The 17,235-nt window shown below is 45.6% G+C and overlaps 1 protein-coding gene across 2 annotated transcripts in view; it reads right to left on the bottom strand.

Moving 5' to 3' along the window:
* Positions 1-5,993: 5,993 nt before the first annotated feature.
* Positions 5,994-17,235, bottom strand: part of LOC139264782 (repressor of RNA polymerase III transcription MAF1 homolog) — a 52,035-nt gene continuing 40,793 nt past the window's right edge. For both annotated transcript variants that reach the window (XM_070881912.1, XM_070881913.1), the window contains 3 exons: positions 8,459-8,578; positions 7,527-7,652; positions 5,994-6,553 (listed from right to left, as the gene is read on the bottom strand). In XM_070881912.1, the coding sequence (XP_070738013.1) occupies positions 6,532-6,553; positions 7,527-7,652; positions 8,459-8,578 (268 nt within the window). In that variant the 3' untranslated portion in view covers positions 5,994-6,531. The remainder of the gene's footprint in view (positions 6,554-7,526; positions 7,653-8,458; positions 8,579-17,235) is intronic.

Raw genomic sequence — 17,235 nt, 5'->3', positions numbered from 1 at the left:
CGCTTTTTTTGCCAATTATTATAATCTGCGTCTTGTGGTTACGGAGCCTCCTGCCAGTGGAAATAGTTTCACCTTGTTTACTCTCAAACCGTTTCATTATTTTGAACACCTATTAGCTAACACAAAGCGTATTTAACTGCACATCCCACTGTTCTGTGATCCAACGGCAAGACTGCGAGGGAACCAGTATTCTTACGCTGATAGTGAAGGCATAGGAGTAAGGGCTGGGCGAGGGGATTCATTGACCATTCGTGTAATACTGGCCCCCTCACCGCAGAATTGGTTGCTTCTAGCCCGTTCAATCACTCCCAAATGGTCAAACAGGTGGTCGCTGGGTTTTGCAAGCCAGGCTATGAGTCTATGCAGCCTTACATAAGCCAATATGGTTTAGGGTTGAGCAGTTAGGCTTGATGTGGGGAGCTCAAAGCTTGGAAGCTGGCGATTTTGCATTTTCCTCATAAACAAACACAAAAATGCCCAGCAAAACCAAAATTCAATCCTACTTGTAGCTTGTATCGCATTACAGGTGTTGGTACTGAAGTAAGATAATATGTTACCAGGTACGGTAGCATAGCGGTTGTGTCACTGGACTAGTAATCCAGAGGCTTGGACTAATGATCTGGAAACACGAGTTCAAATTCAGTTAATTAAATAAATCTGGAATAAAAAGCTCGCATCAGTAATATTGACCGTGAAACTGGATTGTCGTAAAAACCCATCTGGTTCAAGACTGTCCTTTAGGGAAGGAAATCTGCCGTGCTTACCCGGTCTGGGCCTACATGTGACTCCAGACCCACAGCAATGTGGGTGACTCTTAACTGCCCTCTGAAATGGTGGCCCTCACCTCCTTCTCAAGGGCAATTAGGGATGGGTAATAAATACTGGCCTTGCCAGCAATGCCCATCCAGTGAACAAAAAAATAAAATTTAAAAATAGCAGAGTTGGCTAATTGTGTTCTAAGTAGGGTGGAGACTCCATCGTTTTGGGGGCGGGGGAGGTGTATAAAGCCTACATACAAGCATTTTAATAGAACCAACTACACACTGGAGGAGCGGGACATGTGTTTCTGCTGAACTGATGAGCTCGGCCCTATTGCTACAGGGAAGGCACCTGAAGGAAACTGAGTAACGAACAAATAAGGAAGGGTGGTAAGACTCTGGGTGCTGGACTCGCTCAAGAAACAGGCAAGAAACACCAGAGACGGTTAGTTTTCTGGGAGGATTGAATCAAATTCTTCATTCTAACTAGCGAACCCCGAGTGGTTCCGAGCGGCAGAGAACTAGGGCCAGTTTACTCACTGGCTTGTGGTGTATTGCTGAGCAGAGAGAGACCAGAGTTGACAATGGAATACCAACAGGCCAGAGACAAAAACACTTGTGATTTATAATTGCAACATTTGCAGGGCGATGGGGAAAGAGATGGGGAGTGGGGTGAATGGGACAGCTCGTTCAAAGCACTGGCACAATGGACTAAAATGCCTCCCTCTGTGCTGTAAGAGTCTATGATTGCAACATGGTTTGAGAAATAAACTATGCTTTAATGGTTTCCTCCCAAACCCGATCCTCTGGCCCATCCTAACCACATTTTAAAGCAAGTGAACCAGAGTGTTTGGAGAGCATCACCACCCATGATCCACATCTTAGTGGAGTCAAGTGCCATTAGCAGAACACATGATGAAGGAGTTCATTCTATTTCTGATCTAAGTGGGAAGCCAATGAAGTACATTTAAAAAAAAACTGTAGTCACTGTGGTAATGTAGGGAATGCAGTGGCAGGTCAGGGCTATAAAAGGAGTGGCGCACAGGCCTCGGGAGCAGTGTGGAGACGTACTACTACAGGGAGCAGCGCAGGAGGGCGAATGCAGTGAAGAGTGACGTCATCAAGGTCCAGGTCTGTGATTGGAGCATGGGCAGACACAGCAGGAGCGGCGAGGTCGGGGCGAAGGAGCGGCGAGAGACTGTAGAGGGATGTGATAGGGGCCCAGGAGAGGCACGAGTTCGGGGCCAGGGGCAGCACGGGCCAGCCCACACTGCAATGTGTGCACGCACTTGGTCCGTGCAGCAGAGCTGGTCACCAGTCGTCTTGGATAACCCTTGCCACTAGACCAAGACCGAGCTCTGTCAAGCCCGTGTGGTGCCTGGTGTGCAACGGCCACCACACAAAAAAATCCACACACAGGCATCTTCCACCCTTGAGGATGTAGTTCGGGACCTGGAATATTAGGTCCTTCATTGAAACCCCTGTGAACTCATCTTTTTTTGGCGATGAAGCAAGTCATCCTCGTTTCGAGGGACTACCCATGATGATGATGAGTAGGGAATTGTGACAGTTAGTTTGTGCACAGCAAGGTCCCGCACGGAGGTAAATGACTAGATAACTGATTTTGGTGATGTTAGTCGAGAGGTAAATTTTGGCCAAGAAACCAGGAGAGTGCCCTTATTTTCAAGTAGTGCCATGGGATCTTTTAAATCCTCCCAAGAGGGTAGATGGCACCTTGGCTCTCAGCACTGCACTGGATTGACAGCTTAGATTATGTGCCCAAGTCCCTGAAGGCAAGAGGGCTTTCCAACAGAGTCAAGGCCAACACCCTCGGGTGGCAATTGGATGCAAGGCAACTCCTCAAGCTGCAAGGACCATTTGGGAGTTTGGATTCCCATCCTTGTATTCATTCCTCCAGAATGTGTCAGAACTCAGCTAACATTTAATGAACCAGGGGTCACAATCTAAGGATAAGGGGCAAGCCACTTAGGACCAACATGAGGAGAAACTTTTTCACTCAGAATTGTGAACCTGTGGAATTCTCTACCATAGAAAGTTGTTGAGGCCAGTTCGTTAGATATATTCAAAAGGGAGTTAGATACGGCCCTTACGGCTAAAGGGCCTTGGTGAAGCCTCACTTGGTATATTGTGTTCAGTTTTGGTCTCCTAATCTGAGGAAGGACATTCTTGCTATTGAGGGAGTGCAGTGAAGGTTCACCAGACTGATTCCCAGGATGGCTGGACTGTCATATGAGGAGAGACTGATTCGACTGGGCTTTAATTCACTGGAGTTTAGAAGGATGAGAGGGAATCTCAGAAACATAAAATTCTGATGGGACTGAACAGGTTAAATGCAAGAATGTTCCCAATGTTGGGGAAGTCCAGAATCAGGGGACACAGTCTAAGGATAAGGGGTAAGCCATTTAGGACTGAGATGAGGAGAAACTTCTTCACTCAGAGTTGTTAACCTGTGAAATTCTCTACCGCAGAGTTGTTGATGCCAGTTCATTGGATATATTCAAGAGGGAGTTAGATATGGCCCTTACGGCTAAAGGAATCAAGGTATGGACAAAAAGCAGGAAAGGGGTACTGAGGTGAATGGTCTTATTGAATGGTGGTGTAGGCTCGAAGGGCCGAATGGCCTACTCCAGCACCTATTTTCTATGTTTCTAACCTGTGCTAGCTAATCTCATAACTTACTTTGAGGGTTCAAAAGCCATGTTAGAGTGGTGCAATAATGCAGCCAGTGTGCAGAGTTACCCAAAAGAGTAATGTAGAAGAACCTGATTGATTAAAGTTTAAATCCCCTCACATTTCTAGCATCTGTGGCCCCTTCTGGTTCACTTCCCACCTCAGGGCACGTGGGAGGAACAGGTCATGTTGGACCCACAGTACCCAAAGTTCTCCAGTACTGGGGGTTTCATGTCTGGGTCTATCCTAGACTCACTCATTGAGATGGATTGCTAGCATTAGTCATGCGACTACCGGGATTGTAGAAAGTGAGCAAGATGGACCATGGTCTCCTTTCATCACGCAATTCTGATGCATTAACCCTGGTACTGGCCTCTGACAGAATGAACCCCAATACACAAAAGTAAAATCACTTGTACAGCAACCCTATCTATTTTTGGTTTAAAAAAGTTGTCTCGCATTGGAAAGTTAGCTTAGGGGAGATCTGTGCAGCACACAAGAGTCAAACACAACTTCCCATCACTAATCCAAGGAAGTGGAAGTCCACTTTACCCAAACACCAGAATCATTCAGTCGAATGCTCACGTGGTGCATCTAGTCCTCATTTCCTTTGCCGCAGTTGAAAGAAGCCAAAACGGACAAGCTGGTGATTCATTTATAATAAAGATATTAAACAAACCCAACTCTGGCACTTCACTTAAGGATTCTGTCCCTGGTTTCCATGGTTCTATTCAATACTCGGTAAGAAAGCACTGGATCCCAATAGTCTTGTGGAAATATTATACGTTTCATGAACCAGACATACAAAACAAAAAGTGCAAAGTTTCCAAAATGGTGATGAGTTCAATTAGTGCATCTGGGATGCAGGCTGCCCAGTTCCTTAATGTCAGCAAAGCTCAGATAGGCAAAGCAACGTAGAGGACAAGCAACGATAGAAGAACAGCACCCAAGTCAACAAATGGTAATCACACAGCGCTAACTGACTGGTGCAACCATACACTCTGTTGTGCTGGGCACCTTTTCTGCTTGCATTCAGATTCTATTTGAGGTTGGTGTCCTCAGAGGGAGTACTTGTGAATGATTTCAAGCGTGAATGGGCGGTGGAGGAAGCATTCACTGCTACATAATGCAACGCTGCAGCAATACCTAGATACACCATGGGATAAGCAACTTGACTCCCACCCAGGTGGCTGTCACCTGCCCAACCCACCAACCTTTGGCCAGCTGTCCAGTTCTTTATCAGCTTAATGATTAGATCACCGCTCAGAAATGTGGAGTACCATTTCAGGCATGATCATAACAAGGGGGGGGGGTGGTGGGGGCTGTAGTAGGGATGTGTTCGAAGGATAAAGAACAGTCAAACCTGCATTTAAATCTCAACTATCCAATGGATGCATAGGATTGTACCTCCCAGTGATCAAAGTGGAAACAAGTGAAGTATCTCAACTCAGTGTACTACAACATTTCAGTTTGAACATATTGACAACCACCTCAGGAATATGCACTCTTATCCTTCTGCCCTGAAACTCTACCCTCGCTGTATTTCAATACTGTATTGGGGATAATCCCAGCTAATTGAAATGCAATCAAACTGCATGCATCAGACAGGATTATGCTGCAATAGGGCCAAGACATCACAGTGGACACACAAGAGGCGACAAACACAGGGGAGAGCGAGGCCACATGTACACGAAGTCTGGAAAAGCTAGAGATCTGGAGTAGATGCATCCTGAAGGGGTGACGCAATAGATGATAGCAACACAGCAGGGGGATAGAAAGAGCCAGACCAGTGGAATAGCCATTAAAATGAAAGACATGACAGCCTCATCCCTCAATGCTGTCCAGTTCCAAATGGAGACTCCTGGCTGAAGTGGGAATTCATTGCAGCAATGGGAGAAACAGGACACTGCGTGAATTGGAATCAATGATTAAGTGCTCCAAGACAATCTTGAAACTATTAGCCTGGTGACATGCGATCCAGTGGAAACACTCCTTCACCCCCTGTACTACAGACAGAGCTTCAACGCAGACTGCAAGGCCCAGCCCTCAACTCCAACTCAGATTCTGCTTTCAAAACTAAAGCTTTGCCTTAAGAATTGCTGCAAAGAATATATTTTGGTAACACATTAAAAAAAGGATTTAAGATTATACAACAACTTTTATTTTTTTTGTAAACCAAAAAAAAAATTAACTTTTAAAAAAGGACTTTACAGGATGAGACTGAAGGGCTCTGCCATATTGCGAGCTCCAGTTTAGAACCGGAACGGAGGCAAAGTAAATCAAATCGTCAACTAGTCTGCAGACTAAGGAGACCCATCTGGATAGCTTTACAGTCTCCCTTCAAAATAGGGGAGGGGGGGGTAAAATGAGCTTCACACACGGGAGCAGAGAGCGCAACCACTTTAAAAGCAAAACGAGGAGACAATTAATCAGTTGTCCTTGGGTGTGAAACCTGATCCAGTCCATTGCAATCAGCCACTTTACATGCCAGCGAGAAACCAGCATCACAACCCACCAGGTGCTCGGGGGGGGGGGGGGGGGGGGGGGGGGGGGGGGGCGCGCTTCGTGGGAAACACCAGGTTGATGGTGCGCTGGTGCTCACCAGTTATGTCCAAAAACACAGATCTTGATGACAGCTGTGATCTTGCAAGTGCAAAACTGACCCTGATCCATGGAGTACTCTGGTGTGCTCCTCCTTGCTGCTTGCAGAAGACCAGAGTCTGTTCACTTGGCTTCCTAAACATGCTTCGCAACACACAGGTCCGTGCAACAAGAGGCGAATGTCAGCAATGGAGTCAAAAATAAAAACACACGTACGATGACTCATCCACTCGGGTAATCCTGGGTCAAGGGACTGGAGGCAACCATTTTAAAACCAAAGGCTTGCTCAAAGCTCCTGGTGCAGCCCGTTCGGAAGTCTGAGTCTCGCAACAGGTCCGCACCGAAGTCAAAACAAAGTTTTAATGCCTGAGATTAAGAATGAGGAAAGTGCTGGTCTGTCACCTTCAGCTTCATACAACAGCAGTCAGTTTGAAGGTTATAGGAAGCAGAGATGCTGAAGAGATAATGATCTGCTCGCTGCTTAGACACACACTGCCTGGTACCTGAGGATAGAAGAAACAGTTAGTGCACTTTAGTCACTGCTCTATCCTAGATTTTTTTTTTTTTTAAATACCTTAATACTCCTTCTCATTAATTTCCTCTCCTATCTTGAATATGCTGACTCCCGCCTGAGGTACAGTTATACACATGCCTTCCTAGTACCTCACCCAAAAGCCATCCCTCATTTGAGAGCCCAGATAACAAATGTCAGCAGAATTGGAGATTGTGGTGGCCCAATCCTGTCCTCATTATACAGTCAGATGTTTGGATTTTGGAGCAGACGTTCGCTGGACACAGTGATCTGAACCAATCTGAGGTTTCTCCCCAGCACCAGAGGCCAACTATGGTGCCACCGTCTCAGGCGAGATCAACTAACTGAGCACAGAGCAGCAAAGAGGGTCCCACAACTAATGCTGGGTTATACAGTGTAGGAAACCAGCCACCTACTCATCTGCTAGTAATGAGTAGACACAAAAAGACTGAACCAAAATGTCTAAAAACAAATGTGGTTAGCTTCCAAGCTTGCCAACAGCACAAATGGTAAAAGCCTGTAGGTAACTGGCCATATAGACAGCAGGACCCAGCTTTGACTCAAGGCAGCAGTGCAGGGACTACAATCAGCCTCTCCATCGCTAGGTTAGAGGAGAGATAGTTAGCCAAGGCTCCCGATCACCATCTGGAAAGCAGAGTGAAGACAGGACTATGCTCTGTGAAGCCCTCCATTTCTGGTGAGGGGAAATTTTGAGTTTGGGCAATAGTGTAAAACGGCCACTATCAAAATCAGCCATCCATTATATATATATCTCCCGATTTGATAACAATACACATTCGCAGTATGGAAATTATCCCTCATCTTCCAACAACCATAATAGGCCAGGAAAACATTGTAAAGTTCACACGGAAGGCTGGATATGTGGTATTGAAAGGGTGAACAAATACCCACTTTATTTAACAACTCATAGCACAAGGACAAACCTGGCCTCCTCGATGGCTTCTGCTTCTTCATCCTCATCCTCATCATCCAGACTAAGGAGGTCTTCATCTTCCAGATCCATGTCAAAGTTGTTGCTAATCTCAGTGCCCTGACTGTACAAGTACCCACTGCAAATCAAGGAGGCAAAGTTAGATGGCGCTGCCGTGCTCTCAGCATCTCTCAAAGCCCCAAGGAGTTCTATCCAGGACTAGACTTTCACCAAGAACCAGCTTGAATTTAACAAGATGAACATTAGACCAGTAACGCTGCTCTCCCCTCTCCAATTCTCATCTCTTCAGCCGCTGCAGTGTTCAGACTAACATATCAAGCAGGCAACTTGCCCAAGGGAACAGGGTTGCACGAGAATGACCTGAGGCACTGCACTCTCCTATCTTCCAATCACTGGATGATGTTTAGCCTCTGTTTGGACACCCTGGTAGTGATGTCCAAGCTTTTATAGCTAAGGGCCAGTGTGTCAAAGCCATTGACTACATACAATCTTGGCCTTACTCGTACACAAGAAAAATGAGATCCCACAACATGTGTGCGCATGCATGAGCAAGTGTGAAGCATATAATTCCAAGCCTTCTCCATAGCCTCCATTCTGCCCCCAATCCCACCCAAACCACAATAGGTTCAGCAAGTTTCTGGTCTGCAGGATTGATCGTTGGATCAGGGAGCAGCCTTTTTCCATCCTCCAGACTCAGGTGAAGCTTTCAAGTCTGATAAAGCAGAGAGGATAAAAGAATGGGCAGAGTCTATACAGGTGTCGAGTTGCAGGGACACCCTGCCCTTGTATAGTCCCTAAAGTGCTTGCATCACGTCAGTTATGCTCAAGTGATTTTCACTCATGTACAATTCTGCCTCTACAGCTTGCCTCACCCGTCAGACGTGGAATAAGTAACTGGACAACACATTAAAAGGTAAATCTCACCTGACTGAGCGGCACGTGAAGAACACTATCCTTTTCAGTCTCTTGTTATAGAAGAAATAGTTAAAAGACCAGAGGCTGCCCTCCTCGCCGTATGGGTCAGAGTCCAGATCAGGATTGTAGCTGGGAATAAACAATTCCACACATTATTAAAATGACTTAATAAATTAAGAGCATAAAAATAAATGCCAACGTTCTGATAACGATAGAGTCCACAGCCAAAGTTCACTGCATTAGAGGCTCACGTTGTAGGTGTCTCACACACACCATCTACATGTTCAAGAGCCCCAATCGATTATGTTGCATTAACTTTTCTTCTGGAGACACTGCCTTTATTGGGGTACGGTTACACAGGCTCTGCCCACCCTATAGTGAATGTACAGGACCAGAATGGTCCAGCTGCCTGGTCCCAGTGTCGAGAAATGATCAAATCTCAATATAATCCCTCAAGACTTTACTCCGGGGTTTATAATCCAACTCTGGAGTTACCTGATACAATTAGCCCCACTGCCTCCCAGCCCACACACCCACCACCATCTGCACAAATCAGTGAAATTCAAACTATCTTTTTACTCCAAGTTTGACACTATACCCCTTTGTAGCAGAAGTGACAGTGTTAAACAAGTTTTGTTTATCTTGCCGATACCCTTTAGGATCACGAATATTACTGAGAGGATGCACAGCCAAAACAAAAGCCAAACACACTGAATATTGGCAGCCTATTTGACTGCAGGGCAATACAGCTACAGGCCTCAATGGTGTTCTTGTTTGCAGGAGTCACAGGAATTCTAACTTCTCTTCCAACTGGAATGTCCCAACAGATGCCTGAGCAGAGTTCAGTCCATTCAGCACAAATTGGGACTCAAACCTGGACACACGCTTTGACTGGGTCAGGAAACGCATCAAACTGTGGCCTGTGCAGGTGATGTTGTTTTACACAGGTTCAGCAGCACTCAGAGGCTAGGCAGAAGTGAGACAGACAGTGCACCTTAAACAGGAAGAGCGTTTGTCCAGCTGCAATGTAAAGCGGCCTCAATCATCTGAACCTCCACCACTGGCCAGTGTCAGTTTGCTGTAAATTCGGAATATTTGCACAAGACATAATGCAGGAAGGACAGATAATTTACACATTTTCCTTCACTAAACCCTAGTTGCTTTTTATTTTTAATTCAGAAAAGACGTGAAACATTCAGCACAGAGGAATGATTGGTCTGAAGTTATAGGGCCAGGAGTGGTAATCAAAACTTTTAGTTCTACAATATGTATTGTGTGCAGAACAACTTGCATTTCTAATCGCACCTTTAACATAGCAAAACGTCCCAAGGTGCTTCACAGGAGCGTTAACAAAATTTGACACCATGCCACATAAGGAGATCACATGGCTCCAGTTGAGGTGGAAGTGTACAATGTTTCAGTATAAGGGGTGTCGCAGTTGTGTGAGGCAGACTGGTTGGACTGGGTTACCTTTCCGCCATTGTTCATAGGTTTTTAATGCAACGTTCAGGGCTGCTGACCAAAGGCCGTGCGGCTTTGTCGGACAAGGCGGGCACGATGGGCCAAAATGGCCTCCTGCGCTGTAAATTTCTGTTTCTATAACAAGATATCAAGGCAGAGGTAGCAGCAAGGAGAGTCTTAAAAGGAGAGGCAGAGAGGTTTAAGGAGGGAATTCCTGAGCTGAGGGCCGTCAGCAGCTGAAGGCTCGACCACCGATGGAGCAGCGATGAAAATCAGGGATGCGCAAGAGGTCAGAATTGGAGGAGTGCAGAGATCTCAGGAGGGTTGTAGGGCTGGAGGATGTTCGAGATAGGGAGGAACAAGGCAGTAAATCAGCAAGAGGAGCGCATCAAGATTGTGGAGCGAGTTTGATATAAATGTGGTGAAGGTGGCAAATGGCATGTTGGCCTTGAAGAGAGAGGATTTGAGTATAGGAGCAGGGAGGTCTTACTGCAGTTGTACAGGGCGTTGTACAGGGCCGTAGTGAGGCCTCATCTGGAATATTGTGTTCAATTTTGGTCTCCTAATCTGAGGAAGGGCATACTTGCTATTGAGGGAGTGCAGCAAAGGTTCACCAGACATTCCTGAGATGGCAGGACTGACTGAAGAAAGACTGGATCGACTAGGCTTATATTCACTGAAGTTCAGAAGAATGAGGGGGGATCTCAAACATAAAATTCTGACAGGATTGGACAGGTTAGACGCAGGAAGAATGTTCCCGATGCTGGGGAAGTCCACAACCAGTGGTCACAGTCTAAGGATAAGGGGTAAGCCATTTAGGACAGAGATGAGGAGAAACTTCTTCACTCAAACTGTGGAATTCTCTATCACAGAAAGTTGTTGAGGCCAGCTCGTTCAATATATTCAAAAGGGAGTTAGATGTGGCCTTTACAGCTAAGGGGGTCAAGGGGCATGGAGAGAAAGCAGGAATGGGGTACTGAAGTTGCATGATCAGTCATGATCATATTGAATGGTGTTGCAGGCTCGAAGGCCGAATGGCCTACTCCTGCACCTATTTTCCATGTTTCTAAGTCACAGGAGTGTGTATATGGTTCTGACCGTTAAACTTCAAACTACATTACAACAGTGCCTGCACTTCAAAAGTAAGTAATTGGTGTAAATCACTTTGGGATGTCCTGATGCTGTGAAAGGTGCTATAGAAGTTGACATATTATAGCATTAAAAAAAAGTTCGCTTAAAAAGGATTGCAATAGCAGCACAGTTATGACTAGTATTGTGTGAATCTTGGCAGATGCGAGAGTTCTTTGCAGGTTTGAGCAAGTGCTTGCAGGAAGTAATTCGTGAGCTTCCGATGAAGCAATTACTGGAACCCAGCACAAACATTAATTAACAAATGGAAATACATAGTTCATCCAGCACCTGAAAAGGGAAGAGAAAGATAGGTTATAAAAACAGCAAATGCTGGAAATCTCAGTGGGTCAGACAGCATCTCTGGAGAGAAGTAGAGTTAACATTTCGGGTCTGGGACCCTTCGTCAGAACTGGCGAATGTTTGAAATGAACAAATTGTTAAGGAGCACTGAAAGGGGGAGGGGAGGACAATATAAAAGGGAAGATCTGTGATAGGGTGAAAGTCAGGAGATACTTGAGACAAAAAGGGATGATGGGTTGACTTGAGATGGTAATAGCAGAAGTTAGAAAAAAATTAGTTTAGATAGGGTGTGAATGGCAGGATAATTATCAGCTGCCATTGGAAACAGAGAAAAAATACATAGGAGCAAAATGTGAGCAGAGGTTAGGGTGTGAACTCAATGTTGAGTCCAGAAGGCTGTAAAGTGCCTAAACAAAAGATGAGGTGCTGTTCCTTGAGCTTGGGTCCTTTTCAGGTTGGAAATCGGTGGTTAGTGGTGTGCCACAGGGATCGGTGCTGGGACCACAACTGTTTACAATATACATAGATGACCTGGAAGAGGGGACAGAGTGTAGTGTAACAAAATTTTCAGATGACACAAAGATTAAGAAAACATAGAAAATAGGTGCAGGAGTAGGCCATTCGGCCCTTCTAGCCTGCACCACCATTCAATGAGTTCATGGCTTAACATGCAACTTCAGTACCCCATTCCTGCTTTCTCGCCATACCCCTTGATCCCCCGCCCCTAGTAGTAAGGACTTCATCTAACTCCTTTTTGAATATATTTAGTGAACTGGCCTCAACAACTTTCTGTGGTAGAGAATTCCACAGGTTCACCACTCTCTGGGTGAAGAATTTTCTCCTCATCTCTGTCCTAAATGGCTTACCCCTTATCCTTCGACTGTGACTCCTGGTTCTGGACTTCCCCAACATGGGAACATTCTTTCTGCATCTAACCTGTCTAAACCCATCAGAATTTTAAACGTTTCTATGAGGTCCCCTCTCATTCTTCTGAACGCCAGTGAATACAAGCCCAGTTGATCCAGTCTTGATAGGTCAGTCCCACCATCCCAGGAATCAGTCTGGTGAACCTTTGCTGCACTCCCTCAATAGCAAGAATGTCCTTCCTCAGGTTAAGAGACCAAAACTGTACACAATACTCCAGGTGTGGCCTCACCAAGGTCCTGTACAACTGTAGCAACACCTCTCTGCCCCTGTACTCAAATCCCCTCGCTATGAAGGCCAACATGCCATTTGCTTTCACCTGGTACCACCTGCTGGACCTGCATGCCAACCTTCAATGACTGATGTACCATGACACCCAGGTCTCGTTGCACCTCCCCTTTTCCTAATCTGTCACCATTCAGATAATAGTCTGTCTCTGTTTTTACCACCAAAGTGGATAACCTCACATTTATCCACATTATACTTCATCTGCCATGCATTTGCCCACTCACCTAACCTATCCAAGTCACTCTGCAGCCTCATAGCATCCTCCTCGCAGCTCACACTGCCACCCAACTTAGTGTCATCCGCAAATTTGGAGATACTACATTTAATCCCCTTGTCTAAATCATTAATGTACAATGTAAACAGCTGGGGCCCCAGCACAGAACCACTGCCTGCCATTCTGAAAAGTACCCATTTACTCCTACTCTTTGCTTCCTGTCTGACAACCAGTTCTCAATCTATGTCAGCACACTACCCCCAATCCCATGTGCTTTAACTTTGCACATTAATCTCTTGTGTGGGACCTTGTCGAAAGCCTTCTGAAAGTCCAAATATACCACATCAACTGGTTCTCCCTTGTCCACTCTACTGGAAACATCCTCAAAAAATTCAAGATTTGTCAAGCATGATTTCCCTTTCACAAATCCATGCTGACTTGGACCTATCATATCACCTCTTTCCAAATGCGCTGCTATGACATCCTTAATAATTGATTCCATCATTTTACCCACTACTGAGGTCAGGCTGACTGGTCTATAATTCCCTGTTTTCTCTCCCTCCTTTTTTAAAAAGTGGGGTTACATTGGCTACCCTCTACTCCATAGGAACTGATCCAGAGTCAATGGAATGTTGGAAAATGACTGTCAATGCATCCGCTATTTCCAAGGCCATCTCCTTAAGTACTCTGGGATGCAGTCCATCAGGCCCTGGGGATTTATCGGCCTTCAATTACATCAATTTCCCCAACACAATTTCCCGACTAATAAGGATTTCCCTCAGTTCCTCCTTACTAGACCCTCTGACCCCTTTTATATCCGGAAGGTTGTTTGTGTCCTCCTTAGTGAATACTGAACCAAAGTACTTGTTCAATTGGTCCGCCATTTCTTTGTTCCCCGTTATGATTTCCCCTGATTGACTGCAGGGGACCTACGTTTGTCTTTACTAACCTTTAGAAACTTTTGCAATCCGCCTTAATGTTCCCTGCAAGCTTCTTCTCGTACTCCATTTTCCCTGCCCTAATCAAACCCTTTGTCCTCCTCTGCCGAGTTCTAAATTTCTCCCAGTCCCCAGGTTCGCTGCTATTTCTGGCCAATTTGTATGCCACTTCCTTGGCTTTAATACTATCCCTGATTTCCCTTGATAGCCACGGTTGAGCCACCTTCCCTTTTTTTTTTACACCAGACAGGAATGTACAATTGTTGTAGTTCATCCATGCGGTCTCTAAATGTCTGCCATTGCCCATCCACAGTCAACCCCTTCAGTATCATTCACCAATCTATCCTAGCCAATTCACGCCTCCTACCTTCAAAGTTACCCTTCAAGTTCTGGACCATGGTCTCTGAATTAACTGTTTCATTCTCCATCCTAATGCAGAATTCCACCATATTATGGTCACTCTTCACCAAGGGGCCTCACACAACGAGATTGCTAATTAATCCTCTCTCATTACACAACACCCAGTCTAAGATGGCCTCCCCCCTAGTTGGTTCCTCGACATATTGGTCGAGAAAACCATCCCTTATGCACTCCAGGAAATCCTCCTCCACTGTATTGCTTCCAGTTTGGTTAGCCCAATCTATGTGCATATTAAAGTCACCCATGATAACTGCTGCACCCTTATTGCATGCACCCCTAATTTCCTGTTTGAAGCCATCCCCAACATCACTACTACTGTTTGGAGGTCTGTACACAACTCCCACTAATGTTTTTTGCCCTTTGGTGTTCTGCAGCTCTACCCATATAGATCCCACATCATCCAAGCTAATGTCCTTCCTAACTATTGCATTAATCTCCTCTTTAACCAGCAATGCTACCCCACCTCCTTTTCCTTTTATTCTATCCTTCCTGAATGTTGAATACCCATGGATGTTGAGTTCCCAGCCCTGATCATCCTGGAGCCACGTCTCTGTAATCCCAATTAGTGGGAAACGGGTTGTGTAGAGGTCAGAGGCTGCAAAGAGATTTAGATAGGTTAAGCGAATGGGCCAAGGTTTGGCAGATGGAATACAATGTCGGAAAATGTGAGGTCATCCACCTTGGGGAAAAAAAAAACAAACAGTAAAAGGGAATATTATTTGAATGGGGAGAAATTACAACATGCTGCGGTTGGGACCTAGGGGTCCTTGTGCATGAATCCGAAACGTTAGTTTGCAGGTAATCAGGAAGCAGAGTGGAATGTTCGCCTTCATTGCGAGGGATGGAGTACAAAAGCAGGGAGGTCCTGCTGCAACTGTACAGGGTATTGGTGAGGCCGCACCTGGAGTACTGCGTGCAGTTTTGGTCATCTTACTTAAGGAAGGATATACTGGCTTTGGAGGGGTTACAGAGACGATTCACTAGGCTGATTCCGGAGATGAGGGGGTTACCTTATGATGGTAGATTGAGTAGACTGGGTCTTTACTCGTTGGAGTTAAGGATGAGGGGTGATCTTATAGAAACATTTAAAATAATGAAAGGGATAGACAAGATAGAGAGAGAGGTTGTTTCCACTGGTCGGGGAGACTAGAACTAGGGGGCACAGCCTCAAAATACGGAGGAGCCAATTTAAAACAGAGTTGAGAAGGAATTTCTTCTCCCAGAGGGTTGTGAATCTGTGGAATTCACTGCCCAAGGAAGCAGTTGAGGCTAGCTCATTGAATGTATTCAAGTCACAGATAGATAGATTTTTAACCAATAAGGGAATTAAGGGTTACGGGGAACAGGTGATTAAGTGGAGCGGAGTCCACGGCCAGATCAGCCATGATCTAGTTGAATGGTGGAGCAGGCTCGAGGGGCTAGATGGCCTACTCCTGTTCCTAATTCTTATGTTATGTTCTTGCGTCGAGCTTCATTGGAACTGTGTAGGAGGCCGAGGCCATGGATATCAGAATGGGAGTGGAGAATTAAAGCAACAGGAAACTCGGGGTCACAATTACGGACTGAACGGAGGTGTTTGGCAAAGCGGTCACCCAATTTGTGTTTGGTCTCCCCAATGTAGAGGAGACCACACCATGAGCAGCGAATACAGTATAGTAAATTGGAAGTACAAGTAAATCGCTGTTTCACCTGGAAGGAGTATTTGGGGCCCTGGATTAGTCTGACAGAGGTCCCACCAGTAGATGCTGACAGGTCTGCTGAGAGTTTCCAGCTCAATTCACAAGATCACTATCTCGGCCTTCCACCGATTTGACTCCTCCATTTAGAAAACCAACCCCATCAACTTCTACTTAATGGACCACCTCCGATTGCACAATCATGCAGCAACAAAGTGCAGTTGCTGGTCCCTGCCACTGTATGGAGCTTCAGTGTGTTTAATGGGACTAGACTCATTTGTATCATCATAATCTAACTACAAGGGCAACTGCAGGCCAGAATAAACTGGATTAAAGTGTTTACATAATCACAAATCAAACCCTGCAGCATGCAAAGACTTGCTGAGTTAACCTCCAATGGAAATATATCGCCGTTCCTTCATCGTTGCTGGGTCAAATTCCTGGAACTCCTTCCCCAACAGCACTGTGGGACCACCTTCACCACACGGACTGCAGCGGTTCAAGGCGGCTCACCAGCACTTTCTCCGGGGGCAATTAGGGACAGGCAATTAATGCTGGCCTGGTTAGTGATGCCCACATGCCAGAACAAATGTAAATAATTTTTAGTGTCTTATCACACTTCTCAGAAGATTACACTTTTACATACGCTGCTTTGAAGAGCAGCCACTGTTGCCACATTAGGTGAGTGAGACAGACATTTTTGCACACAGCATGGTCCCATAAACAGCTATATGAATGGCCAATTAATCTGCTTTAGTAGTGCAAGCTGAGGGAAGAATGTTGGACATAAGATCCTACACAACTGAAACAGAATAGGCTGATGGAACTTCCTGCATCATCTCATCCGAAGGACATCCGACAATAATACTGCACTGAACTTTGGCTTAAATTGTGTTCAACTTCCTTGAACCCACGACCTTAAGAACATAAGAAATAGGAGGAGTAGTAGGCCATACGGCCCCTCGAGCCTGCTCCACCATTCAATATCATGGCTGATCCACTTCCCTGTCCGCGCCCCATAACCCCTATTCCCTTATCGTTTAAGAAACTGTCTATTTCTGTCTTAAATTTATTCAGTCCCAGCTTCCACAGCTCAGGCAGCGAATTCCAGATTTACAACCCTCAGAGGAAATTCCTCCTCATCTCAGTTTTAAATGGGCGGCCCCTTACTCTAAGATTATGCCCTCTAGTTCTAGTCTCTCCTATCAGTGGAAACATCCTCCCTGCATCCACCTCGTCAAGCCTCCTCATAATCTTATGTTTCGATAAGATCACCTCTCATTCTTCTGAATTCCAATGAGTACTCAACCTTTTCTCAAGTCAATCCCCTCATCCCCGGAATCAACCTAGTGAACCTTCTCTGAACTGCCTCCACAGCAAGTATATCCTTTCGTAAATATGAAAATCAAAACCAAATCTCGGAGGCGAGTGCAC

Source organism: Pristiophorus japonicus, chromosome 5 (genome assembly GCF_044704955.1).
Source record: "Pristiophorus japonicus isolate sPriJap1 chromosome 5, sPriJap1.hap1, whole genome shotgun sequence".
Classification (NCBI taxonomy): Eukaryota; Metazoa; Chordata; class Chondrichthyes; family Pristiophoridae; genus Pristiophorus; species Pristiophorus japonicus.
Note: the sequence above shows the minus strand (reverse complement) of the source record. Positions and strands in the feature narration are given on the sequence as shown.